The following is a 12,827-nucleotide window of genomic DNA, read 5'->3' on the forward strand; positions in this document are numbered from 1 at the left end:
TGCTGGATGAAATATTCATTGCCTCTGGTCTACTTTTGAGAATCCTGCAACCTGTTTAAGTTTTCTCTCTGCTAACGATACGTTGGAATCTACTCTGGATCAATACTGAGTAGAATTCCATGACAGTGAAATCAAGTTAAATGGCAGCTGGCAGGGCTCAGAAACAAAAGGGAGATACAGTGGTACCTCGGGTTACATATGCTTCAGGTTACAGACGCTTCAGGTTACAGACTCCGCTAACCCAGAAATAGTGCTTCAGGTTAAGAACTTTGCTTCAGGATGAGAACAGAAATTGCGCAGCGGCGGCGCAACAGCGGGAGGCCCCATTAGCTAAAGTGGTGCTTCAGGTTAAGAACAGTTTCAGGTTAAGAATGGACCTCTGGAACGAATTAAATTCTTAACCCGAGGTATTCCTGTTTCATTTTGGAGAGGCCATGAACTCTGGCCTCTAGACCTTGGTAGCTGGAAGTGCTTCCTGGAAGTAAAGACGCCTCACACACCCTGCCCTTACCTTCCTCAGTCTCATCCTTCTCACAGCTGCTGTCATAAAAGTAGATGTGCTGAGTGGTGACTTCTAGCCGCCCCGGGATCACGGCCACGATGGTGATCAGCTCGCAGTCCTCAGAGATCACCAGCTTCTCCCTCTGACTTTGTTCTTTGGGCTCAACCCTGGATGGAGGGATGGACGAAGGATAGGTAGGTAACGCTTGAGGTTCCTTTATACCTTGTCGGAAGGCCACCTGGATTATTACAGTGGTACCTTGGTTTTCAAACACCTTGGTACTCAAACAACTTGGAACCCAAACACTGTAAACTCAGAAGTAAGAGTTCCGGTTTGCGAACTTCTTTCGGAAGCTGAACGTGCTCCATTTTGAGTGCCACACTTTCGTTTTGAGTGTTACGCTGAGGTCTGTCTGTTTTTGCTATGCATTTTGCATTTTTGTTTTTGCGGCTCTTTTGCTTTTGTTTTTTGTGACTGTGTGGAACCCAGTTCAGCTTGATTGATTGTGTAACTGCAGTACATTGTTTATTGCTTTCCTTTTATGGATTCCATGGTCTCGTTAGATAGGAAAATCCATGTTCAATTGCTGTTTTAGGGGTTGTTTTTAAAAGTCTGGAACAGATTAATCCATTTTGCATTACTTTCCATGGAAAAGCGCGCCTTGGTTTTGGAACGCTTTGGTTTTGGAATGGACTTCCGGAACATATTAAGTTTGCGAACCAAGCTACCAGTGTATTATTATTATTTATTAAATTTATTAACCATCCTTCATCACAATACTGAGAGATGCTAGCAGCTACCTGCAAGCCCCAGTAAAAGGGCCCCATCAGGGGCGAACAGCGGCCTTACCTGGACTGCCAGGGCGAAACAGGTGCAAAACGCCGGCACCCTGTCCACAACTTCACTAACATCCATCTACAACTTCACTAGCATCTCTCGGTATTGTGAACAACACCGACCTTACCTTTTGTTGGTATCTTCATGAACTTACTCAAAAAGATAAAGAAAACAAAAGACGGAGTTGAGCATTTGAAAAATCCATTGAAACCAGACATTACAAGTTCATCTCAGGTTGGGTAGTTCGCAAGTCTCTGTGGCTTTGCACAAGGTTTTGTATTTTTCTCAGAAGACTGATAAAGAACGCATAATTATTTTGGTAATTTTTGTTTTCATATTAGTCGCTTTGATGGCCTGGGAATCTGATTCAGAGGCTGAACCGGAGGAATCCCAGCCTGCACAGGAGTCCCCGCCTCCAGGGCCGGCTGAGCTGGGGCAGGGCCTTGAATCTGAAGGGCCCTCACCTGTGCCGGATCCTCCGGAGCAGACACCAGCAGTATCCACTCTGGCTCCTGAGGTGATGGAGGACCCATTGCCTGCAGGTGCTCCCCTCCCAGCCCTGTCAGAGGAAGGTGAGCCTCCCCCTGGGTCCAGTAACCCTCCAGCCTCTCCTGAGCTGCAGAGGCTCAGGGCAGAGAGGCAGAGGGAACTAAGTTCTCGCAGGAGGAGTGCTCACCTCCAGGCCAGGAGAGGCGAGTCACCTGTGGACCGGGGCCGCCCTAGGCCCCAGAGGAGATAAAGGCCAGTCAGCCCGGTTCCAGGTTGCGGGAGCAACGTCGTTGGAAACCTGTTTCTGCCAGCACCCAGACCTGTTTTTCTGGAGTTCCTGATTACGCCTGGCTTCTTGCTTTGGACCCCACTTTGCCCTTGGTGGAAAGTCTCCAGACCCTCAACCCAGGACCGGACTCTGACCACGCCTCACAGTAACCTCCCCCCAGGACCAGCACAGTCGCCAACGTGTTGCATGAGTCGTACTTCTTCTATCGGCCACACACGTTGCATTTTTCTAACTCTCTTTTAAAGGCACCCAGTTTGGTGCCCCCCGCAGAAGTGAGTTCCGGAGTTTAACTCTGCGCTGCGTGAACCCCACATTGGATTCGATCTATCACACGGTTGCCCGGAAGAGAACTTACAGGTTATCCAGGAAGGAGAGGTCTTCTTCCGCCAGCTGGTCATCCTGCATCTCGCTGACCTTTGCCTCCTTGGCGACGGCTAAGGGGATCGGCTCAGCCGGGTTGTGCAAATAATCGGCCCCTAGAAGGTAGAGGAAACAAATGCTGGGATCAGGACCCTGGCCTCATGGCCGCACTGGGACAGGGGGCTGAATGCCCGAGGGACAATTAACAAATGATAAGAGTCACAGAACTGCAGAGATGGACCGATTATCCCCTTATGAATGCTGTGCGTCTTACCAGACCTAAGATTATTAAAATCATAGGGATGTGCTACAGAGTATATGAAAAAACATTGTTCTGGAGTAAGCATATCAATATGTAACGAATAAAGCTTTGCAGGGTTAAAGAAAGAGAAAAATGGTGCAAAAAGTATAAAGATAGAGGTAATCTACATTAGACACAACAATTTAGAAAGAGTAAAAATTTCGAGGTCTTAAAACAAAAGAAGGAAGTCAATATGTGTAGATCTACGTAATGAATAGAATGATGATATGGTTTTATTTGTAGATGTGTGGTTTTTTTTAATTCGTGTTTTTTTTCTCTTGTGTTTTTCCCTCCCTTGTTTGCACTGTTTTATTTTGGATTCAATGTTTGTTATTTTTGTTGTAAATTTGCACTGAAAAATAAAATATATAATAAAAAAACTGCAGAGATGGAAAGGTCCTCTAGTCCAATGCAGGAAGAGGGTGATTTTTCACTGCGGCATTTATATTGCACCTTCCCCCCCCCCCAAGGTCAAGGTGGGGGTCCGGGGCTCTCCTCCCCATATTTATCCTGCAAAGAGACACAAGATCTACCCACTCTGGAAGAATGGCAGATGAAGGTGATGGACTATATGGAACTGGCGGAAATGACTGGCAGAATCCGAGACCAGGGAGAAGAGTCGTTGGAAGAAGATTGGAAGAAATTTAAAGACTATTTACAGAAATATTGTAAAATTAATGAATGTTAGAATGATGTTGGACAGAAATTAAGTGGTTTCTAGCTGTAATACTATAAGGGAATATGAAAAATGGATTACTAACAGGTAAAAATCTAACGTTACAATATTTTAAGATTAAAGACTAGGATAAATAAAGAGGGGAAGGATTTGCTGAACCAACAAACCGAACTGGAATACAAAAAAGGGAGGCGTGAGGAGGTCCGGGAAACAAGCTAATGAAAAATAAGTAATGGAAAGATTGAGTTGTTTTTAACTATTTTTATTTTGTATTTTTCTGTTTTCTATTTTTATTTTGTAATATCTTGAAAATTTCAATAAATATCTTATTAAAAAAAAAAAATTATCCTGCAAAGACCCCTGCGAGGTAGGTAAGACTGAGCACGGGCGCCTGGCCCAAGGTTAGCCAGGGAGCTTCATGACCGAGTGGAGATTTGAACCCTGGTCCCTAGTCGGCCACACTGATGCTGGCTCACAGAAATGGGGCCGTGCGATGGGCCGTCACCCAAACTGCCTGTTTACTCCCAGGGAGGCTCCTCCTCACCCTGATTGTCACGCAGAGCGCTGGCCTCTGTGTGACGGTCAAAGTTGTAGTTGGGTACCAGTTTAAGCCTCATTCGTGCGTAGGTCTCGGCGCATGACAACTTCCAGTGGATCTCAGGAGGATTTCTGGAGAGAAAGAGAGAGAGAGAGAAAGCAAGGAGGGTGGGTCAGTAAGGTCCCCTCTTCCAGCATCCTGGAAGCTTTTACTGTTTAATAGATTATTGTATTTTAATACAGTGGTGCCTCGCAAGACGAAAAGAATCCGTTCCGCGAGTCTCTTCGTCTTGCGGGTTTTTTCGTCTTGCGAAGCAAGCCCATTAGCGGTTTAGCGGATTAGCGCTACAGTATTAGCGGTTTAGCGGGCTTAGCGGATCAGCTGATAAGCGGCTTAGCGATCAGGTGTTAAGCGGCTTAGCCGATCAGCTGATAAGCGGTTTAGCGGCTTGGGAAAAAGGGGGGGGGGAAAGGAAAAAAACCCCGCAGGAACTCGCAAGACATTTTCATCTTGCGAAGCAAGCACATAGGAAATTCGTTTTGCGAAGCACCTCCAAAACGGAAAACCCTTTCGTCTAGCGGGTTTTCCGTCTTGCGAGGCATTCGTCTTGCGGGGCACCACTGTATTCTGTTGGAAGCCGCCCAGAGATGGGTGGGGTAATAATAGTAATAAATAATAATAATAATAATAATAATAATAATAATAATAATAATAATTTAACAGGAAGGATGAGGCTAAGGTCATTTCATCATCATCATCTTCATCATCATCATCATCCCCTGCCCATCTGACTGGGTTGCCCTAGCCACTCTGGGAGGCTTCCAACATATATAAAAACATAATAAAACATTATGCAGTCATACCTTGGAAGTTGAACAGAATCCGTTCCAGAAGTCCGTTTGACTTCCAAAGCGCGGCTTCTGATTGGCTGCAGGGAGCTCCAGCAGCCAATCGGAAGCCCCGCCAGACGTTTGGCTTCCAAAACAATGTTCAAAAACCGGAACAGTCGCTTCCGGGTTCCGACGGTTCGGGAGCCAAAACGTCCCGAGTTCCAGGGCGTTTGACAACCAAAGGTACGACTAAAAGCTTCCCTGTACAGGGAATCCTTCAAATCTAGAGTCATAAATAGCTACTGTATGTCAGAGGAAGCCTATCTAGGTAAACCAGAACAGCCAGTCTAACCTAGCAACGGCTCTCCAGCAGCCTTCACCAACTTGGCTCCCCGCCCCACCCCCGGTGCTTTGGACTACAATTCCCATCCACCCCTGGTTGGCCAAGGGTGTTCCCTGGGTCTACCCCATCGCCAGCAGTCCAATCCATTAAAAATAAAATAAAATAAAATAAAATGTTCTCCAAAGCAGAGATCCTGTGGCCGGAAGCAATTGCATCCAAAGCCTGGATTAGTTGCAGTTTCCGGGTCACCTTCAAAGGTAGCCCCACATAGAGCGCATTGCAGTAGTCCAAGCAGGAGACAACCAGAGCATGCACCACTCTGGCAAGACAGTCTGCGGGCACGGAGGGTCTCAGCCTGCGTACCAGATGGAACTGATAAACAGCTGCCCTGGACACAGAATTGACCTGCGCCTCAATGGACAGCTGTGAGTCCAGAATGACTCCCAGGCTGCGCACCTGGTCCTTCAGGGGCACAGTTGCCCCATGCAAGACCAGGGAGTCCTCCACACCTGCCCGCCCCGTCCCCCCAAAACAGTACTTCTGTCTTGTCAGGATTCAACCTCAATAGCTTACGCAGAAGCACAGCTTTTCTAAGGTCACCTGCCCTGTCCGGCAGCTGGTCTAGGTGGCCCGAGACCAGCGGAGGAATGAGAAGATGCCTACCGATCGGCCCAGGCAGAGCGCTGGGAGGTGAGCAGTCTCCTCAAGGCCTTCCATTGCTTCAGGACGGTGTTCTGGTGGTTGTTGAGTTGCTTCAGCATATTGGTGTGGCGGATGTTCTCGTGCTTGGCCTTCTTCATCACCGGCTCCAAGATCAACTCCTGGCAAAAGGGGGAAACCAAGGGGAGGGAGAGGGGGAGAAAAGGGCAAGAGGGTGATGAAGGGAAGGGGAATGGGGCAGGGGTCCCCTCAGCTGAAAGGGGGTCCCTGCTGCAGTTGGAGCAAGAGAAAGGCGCGGTTCATCCATGGAAGCAGAAAGGGAGAGAGAGACTATCAACTGATGCGGGGATATTTTCAAGCTCACCTAGGGTGCAACCGCTAGTTTTGTTGTTTTTTAAAAATCATTTTTATTGGTTTTCCAATAAAATACATCCAATTAAATATCCAATCATAATACTCCACTTGGAAAACTAAAAAAAAAAAAAAAGATCAAATTATAGTCCAAATTGTGTTTATTAATTTCTTGGGGCTCCCCACGGTCTGGATCTCTGGAGCATATCTCCACATCTTAGTCCCTCTTCTCGATATTAACAATTGGTAATTTTTTGTCCCTGGGTCCGGGATTCTCATTCATGTCAAACACCATATGCTTTCATCCACCGAATACAGCTTTGTTAATACAGTCATACTTCGGGATGAATACGCTTCAGCTTAAATATTTTCGGGTTGTGCTCTGCGGTGACCCGGAAGTAACAGAACGCGTTATTTCTGGGTTTCACAGCTCGCGCATGCGCAGACGCTCAACATGACATCACGCGCATGCGCGGAAGCGACGAAACGCAACCCGCGCACGCACAGATGCATCTTACGTTCGCTTCAGGATGCGAACGGGGCTCCGGAACGGATCCTGTTTGCATCCAGAGGTACCACTGTATATATTTTTTCAACTACCTTTTTATCAGCTCAGCTGATTATTCACACCCTGGCTGGCACTTTCTTGATCTCCTGCCCTCAGGCAGAAGATATAGAAGCACGATTAGTCGCACCAACAGGGTAAAGAACAGCTTCTATCCATGGATAGTTAGGCTGCTGAATGAAAAGATAACAACAGGGCAACTGACTTTCGGGTTTGGTGGGTGTGCGTCAGTAAACGAGGGGAATTAAAACGAAGAGAGCTGAGTGGGGGGTGCTCGTGTCATCTCACTGCATACAAGCTGTACAAGTGACAATAAAGTATTTCAATTTCAACCCAGCTGTGGGAGTTGTAGCGCAGGGTACCTGCCCGTCGCTGCCTACCTGGAACCTCCTCCTGCTCTCTGCTTTCTCCTTCTCCCTCGTCTGGGAGCTGCTCATCAAAGCATCGTAGCAGGAGTTCCAGAAGTTCGACATGTGGTCGTGACTCTTGGCGAACGTGTCCACTTCAAACTGGGCCATGGTGGGCTGCACCTGTGGAGAAGACCCCACCGGGGAAGATCCATCAAGAACCGTTGTTTTATTAAAAACTCTGCATCCAATGGGACAGAGGCAGCAGGCCAAATATAATATTTTATAATGTTTTAACTAGGATTTATATATTGTAATGTTTGAAGTATGAATTTGGAGTTATTGATTAGGAAAAGTATTTTTTTTTCTTCATTCTTTTTCTTGTTTCTTTCTTTTATCTTTTGTCTTTCTTCTTTTCTAGTCTGCATTCTGGAAAATTGTGTAGATAAATGTTTTTATGTATGGTTTCTCTTTCTTTTTTTTTCCTTTTCATTTTTTTGGTAACATCTAATAAAATTTATGGTTGGACAGTGTTTTCGAAGCTACAAACGTGAGTCTGACCAAACTGCGGGAGGCAGTGGAAGACAGGAGTGCCTGGCGTGCTCTGGTCCATGGGGTCACAAAGAGTCGGACACGACTAAACGACTAAACAACAACAACAACAAATAAAATTGGAAAAAAAATTGAAAAAAGAGGGGGAAAAAAGAAAAGGAAAAAGAAGAAGAAAAAATGGAGAGAAAGAAGAAGAAAAGTTGGAAGAATTTCTTCCAAATTTATTCTACAAATATTTCAGTATGAAAATACTGAATAACAGATACAATCTTGCTTAAAATGTACCGTATTTTTCGCTCTATAGGACGAACTTTTCCCCCTCCAAAAATTAAGGGGAAATGTGTGTGCGTCTTATGGAGCGAATGCAGGTTCCTTGGCTTCAGCGATAGCAACGCGAAGCCTCCGAAGCGCAGAGGGAGCGCTCCCTCTGCGCTCCGGAGGCTTCAAGCTGCTTTTGTTGAAGCCTGGAGAGCGAGAGGGGTCGGTGCGCACCGACCCCTCTCGCTCTCCAGGCTTCAGGAATAGCTGCCTGAAGCCTCCGGAGCGCAGCGCGAGTTCCCGCTGCGCTCCAAAGGCTTGGGGTTCCTTTTGCTGAAGCCGGGAGAGCAAGACTCTCTTGGCTTCAGCAGAGAGGGAGAGCTGCGCAGCGCCCCTTCAGCCAAGCAGGAGGAGAAATGGAAGGGGCTCCGTTTCTCCTGCCGCTTCGTTGACGGGGCGCTGAGCAGAGAGGGGGAGAATTTTTTCCCCTTGTTCTCTCCCTCTAAAACAAGGTACATCCTATGGTTGGGTGCGTCCTATAGAGCGAAAATACGGTATATAGGAAGTGCGGCGTAAGCGATGGAAGTCAATCACTTACGTGCTTCTCAATGAAGGCGATCCACTCCGGGGTGGTGCAAAACTCCTGGAAGTCCTCGTAGAAAGTGGGGCTGCCGTTGGTGGGGGGCAGGGAGGGGAGGAAGTGCTGCAGCCGCAGGGTGTCATAGCACTTGTCCATCAAAGTGCGGATGATGGGCACCAGCCAGGAGAAGGTCTCTGACTTGGTGTGGAGCGAGTGGCGCAGGGGGGTCTCCAGCTTGCCCAGGACGTAGCAGGCCTCCTCCTTCTTGGGGGCCGAGGCCGTTTGCAGAAGGCTGTGGAGCTTCACATAGGCCATGGATTGCAACTGGAGAGGGAGGAGAGGGGCGGTTCAAGGCGGGAAGGAACAGAAGAACCAGCCATTCATTAATTCATTGAATTTATATACAGTGGTACCTCGGGTTAAGAACTTAATTCATTCTGGAGGTCTCTTCTTAACCTGAAACTGTTCTTAACCTGAAGCACCACTTTAGCTAATGGGGCCTCCTGCTGCTACCGTGCCACCGCTGTGCGATTTCTGTTCTCATCCTGAAGCAAAGTTCTTAACCTGAGGTACTATGTCTGGGTTAACGGAGTCTGTAACCTGAGGTACCACTGTACCGCCCCATACCCGGAGGTCTCAGGGCAGTTCACAGAATAAAATCAAAATATAAAACCACAAAATACAACATCAAAATAAAAACAACAAACCAGTGATCGCCCCCAAAACCAAAGGACCAGAGAAGATTGTTTATGTATGCTACAACAGCCGCACGGATGCTACTAGCCCAGAGACGGAAGGAAGAGATAACGCCGGCCAGAGAAGAATGGCAAATCAAGACGATGGACGATGCCGAAATGGCAAAATTAACTGGGAAGCTCAGAAATCAAGAAGACAATAACTTTCAAAAAGAACGGGGAAAGTTTATAATTTATCCACAAGACCATCACAAGCAGGTCAAAATACTGGCAGGATTTTAATCACACTCGTAAAGTAGCAGAAAGTACGGATAATTTAGAAGTATAAAAATTTGGATATGTATTGATATGCAGTTGTAAATACTACCACTAGGACCCATGGGAGGGATGGGGGTAAGTAAGGAGATTCAGAGTAATTTCGATATTTGGATCTTGAATGGTTATTCATCGCACGTTTATACTTTTTAAAATCAAAGAGAAAAAAAAAGAAAAAGAAAAAATTGGCTGCCCATGTGCAGGAAAAAACATAGCAAACCTGGGGGAGATCTTTTGCACATGTTGCAAAAGCAGCCTGGAATCACCAGGAACTGGAAGGAGGAGGATGGGCCCCACCAAGTTAGCTGGGCAACTTACTTGTAGGTCCTCCAGTGAGATATATCCGATGAGCACCCGCAAGCCGATCTGCGCCATCTCCTTCAAGTCGGAGGTGCCGTTGGCCAAGTGGTGCCAGACCCCCAGTTTGTCCAGCAGGCTGTTGACCCCCTCATAAACCTGCAGCCAAGGAGGAGAGAAGCAGAATGTGAAGATACAAGGACGACCGACTGTGATGTTAACATATGAGAGTGCTGGAGGTGAAATAGTTAAACAGGTTACCCAATCAGGACCCAGGGGGGTGGAGTCAGAGGGACTATAAAACCAGCTCTGGGAGGAGTTCGTTGGAGTGGGAGTGAATTGGGATAGAGTTTGTGGGGAGGTTGAGTTAAGTAAAGGTAAAGGGACCCCTGACCATTAGGTCCAGTCGTGGCTGACTCTGGGGTTGCGGCGCTCATCTCGCTCTATAGGCCAAGGGAGCCGGCGTACAGCTTCCGGGTCATGTGGCCAGCATGACTAAGCCACTTCTGGCGAACCAGAGCAGCGCACGGAAACGCCGTTGACCTTCCCACCAGAGTGATACCTATTTATCTACTTGCACTTTGATGTGCTTTCGAACTGCTAGGTTGGCAGGAGCAGGGACCGAGCAACGGGAGCTCACCCCGTCGTGGGGATTCGAACCGTCGACCTTCTGATATGCAAGCCCTAGGCTCTGTGGTTTAATCCACAGCGCCACCCACATCCCTAATCTATGAACATAAAGGTAAAGGTAAAGGGACCCCTGACCATTAGGTCCAGTTGTGACCAACTCTGGAGTTGCAGTGCTCATCTCACTTTACTGGCCAAGGGAGCCGGCGTACAGCTTCTGGGTCATGTGGCCAGCATGACGAAGCTGTTTCTGGCGAACCAGAGCAGCGCACAGAAACGCCGTTTACCTTCCCGCCAGAGCGGTACCTATTTATCTACTTGTACTTTGACGTGCTTTAGTGTAGCGAAATAAGTTGAGTCAGGAACAGTTAAGAGCTAGGAAGATGAGTAAATATCTGAGAGGTGGTTTAGTGAGCGAGAGCAGGTAGCGGAAGTTATAGGTCTGGATAGGCACCCCATGATTGTAATTGACCGATACCGTTTAGGAAACCACACGCTTGTTAAACTGCAATAAATAAACAGAAGTTTATGTTCCAGTTTAACCCTGACTGGACTCAGTATTGTCCCAGGTAGGGCCAGGGTGGCAGCTGCAAGAAATAAAGTGGTGGCACAGGGATCAATAGACGGTGAAACGTCCGGGGACCCTGTGTGATCGCCACAGAAGGCTCAGAGCCCAGGCAGTGGCGGTGCGACGACGACGAGGGGTCAGAGGCAGAAGGAGGAGAGGAGTGGGGAGAGGAGAATGTAGGAAGATGAAGAGGGAGAAGGGTTTAGTGAGCAGGAAGAGTCTGTGGCAGAGAGCAGTGCAAAACTGAGGCAGAAGAGCCAGCAGGAAATCACACTGAGCAAGCCAGAGTTAACTCTTTATTAGCAAAAGCACGATCTACCAGGCCTAACGAGCACAGCAAACCATCTCCGGTTGGTCCTGCCCCTATGAAGCCGTTGCAGAGACTGAAGTTCCCCACTGCCTCTCCAGGTTTTCCCCAAGCAATGAGAGACTTGGAGCAGCGCTGAAGGTGCACAGATCTGTGTTGCCATTGCAGAGAAGGAGGAGACCTGATGATTTAGGCCCCTGCATCCAGCTAGAAAGCTTCCACCAACCTTCTCGCTCCACAAGGCCTGGTTGCTGTGGCCCTCGGAGAACAGGAAGTCCTGGAGGAGCCGAAGCAGCTTGAGAGCGTTCTGCGTGAGGCTGGGCAGCATGGCGGGGGTGGCCTCTTTGATGTCCGTCAGCGCCGACTCCATCATCATCTCCAGGAGGCTGGGAGAGAAAGAGAGGTGAGGCAGTGCTGACCTTGAAAGCCCTAAATGGCCTCGGCCCAGTATACCTGACGGAGTGTCTCCACCCCCATCGTTCTGCCCAGACACTGAGGTCCAGCGCCAAGGGCCTTCTGGCGGTTCCCTCCCTGCGAGAAGTGAGGTTACAGGGAACCAAGCAGAGGGCCTTCTCGGTGGTGGCGCCCACCCTGTGGAACGCCCTCCCGTCAGATGTCAAGGAAATAAACAACTACCTGACTTTTAGAAGACATCTGAAGGCAGCCCTGTTTCGGGAAGCTTTTAAAATTTGATGAATTACTGTATTTTATTATTTTGCTGGAAGCCGCCCAGAGTGGCTGGGGAAACCCAGCCAGATGGGTGGGGTATTATTATTATTATTATTATATGTGGGGCTACCTTTGAAGGTGACCCGGAAACTACAACTTATCCAGAATGCGGCAGCTAGACTGGTGACTGGGAGCGGCCGCCAGGACCATATAACCCCAGTCCTGAAAGACCTACATTGGCTCCCAGTACGTTTCCGAGCACAATTCAAAGTGTTGGTGCCGACCTTGAAAGCCCTAAACGGCTATGGTCCAGTATACCTGAAGGTGCGTCTCCACCCCCATCATTTAGCCTGGACACTGAGGTCCAGCTCCGAGGGCCTTTTGGCAGTTCCCTTCCTGTGAGAAGTGAGGTTACAGGGAACCAGGCAGAGGGCCTTCTCGGTGGTGGCGCCCGCCCTGTGGAATGCCCTCCCGTCAGATGTCAAGGAAATAAACAACTACCAGACTTTTAGAAAACAGAACGCATACTTTCTTCCAAAGGCACCCAGAAAAGGGAGAATTTCTGGGTTCAGTGCAGGGCAGTCAGCAAGAGTCTTAACCCTGGCTCGGCTCCACTGGCGACACTCTGCCCACCTCAAAATGCCATGCCTTACCTGCGCTTGATCTCGTCCGGCTGGCGCACCAACTCGCAGGCCGAGCCCAGCTTGGTGAGGACCGAGAAGACCTGCCCGCGCTCTTTCCAGGCTGCGTCGTCCCAGCCCTCCACCCCTCGCCAGGTGACCGAGAAGACGATGTTGGTGAGAAGGTTGCACAGTTCTTCCTCGGGCGTCTGCTGTGGAGGAAGGAAGCAACAGGTGAGCTCACCCCAAAA

At 48.5% G+C, this 12,827-nt stretch overlaps 1 protein-coding gene across 9 annotated transcripts in view; it reads right to left on the reverse strand.

Moving 5' to 3' along the window:
- NBEAL2 (neurobeachin like 2) overlaps positions 1 to 12,827 on the reverse strand; it is a 219,488-nt gene that overhangs the window by 35,296 nt on the left and 171,365 nt on the right. For 8 of the 9 annotated variants that reach the window (XM_080973935.1, XM_080973931.1, XM_080973934.1 and 5 more), the window contains 9 exons: positions 12,610 to 12,788; positions 11,514 to 11,673; positions 9,807 to 9,944; positions 8,497 to 8,802; positions 7,122 to 7,271; positions 5,829 to 5,986; positions 3,999 to 4,123; positions 2,473 to 2,593; positions 512 to 669 (listed from right to left, as the gene is read on the reverse strand). In XM_080973935.1, coding sequence (XP_080830061.1) covers positions 512 to 669; positions 2,473 to 2,593; positions 3,999 to 4,123; positions 5,829 to 5,986; positions 7,122 to 7,271; positions 8,497 to 8,802; positions 9,807 to 9,944; positions 11,514 to 11,673; positions 12,610 to 12,788 — 1,495 coding nt within the window. The remainder of the gene's footprint in view (positions 1 to 511; positions 670 to 2,472; positions 2,594 to 3,998; positions 4,124 to 5,828; positions 5,987 to 7,121; positions 7,272 to 8,496; positions 8,803 to 9,806; positions 9,945 to 11,513; positions 11,674 to 12,609; positions 12,789 to 12,827) is intronic. The other variant, XM_080973933.1, reaches the window with a different exon arrangement.

Source organism: Podarcis pityusensis (assembly GCF_964106645.2).
Source record: "Podarcis pityusensis genome assembly, chromosome: 12".
Classification (NCBI taxonomy): domain Eukaryota; kingdom Metazoa; phylum Chordata; class Lepidosauria; order Squamata; family Lacertidae; genus Podarcis; species Podarcis pityusensis.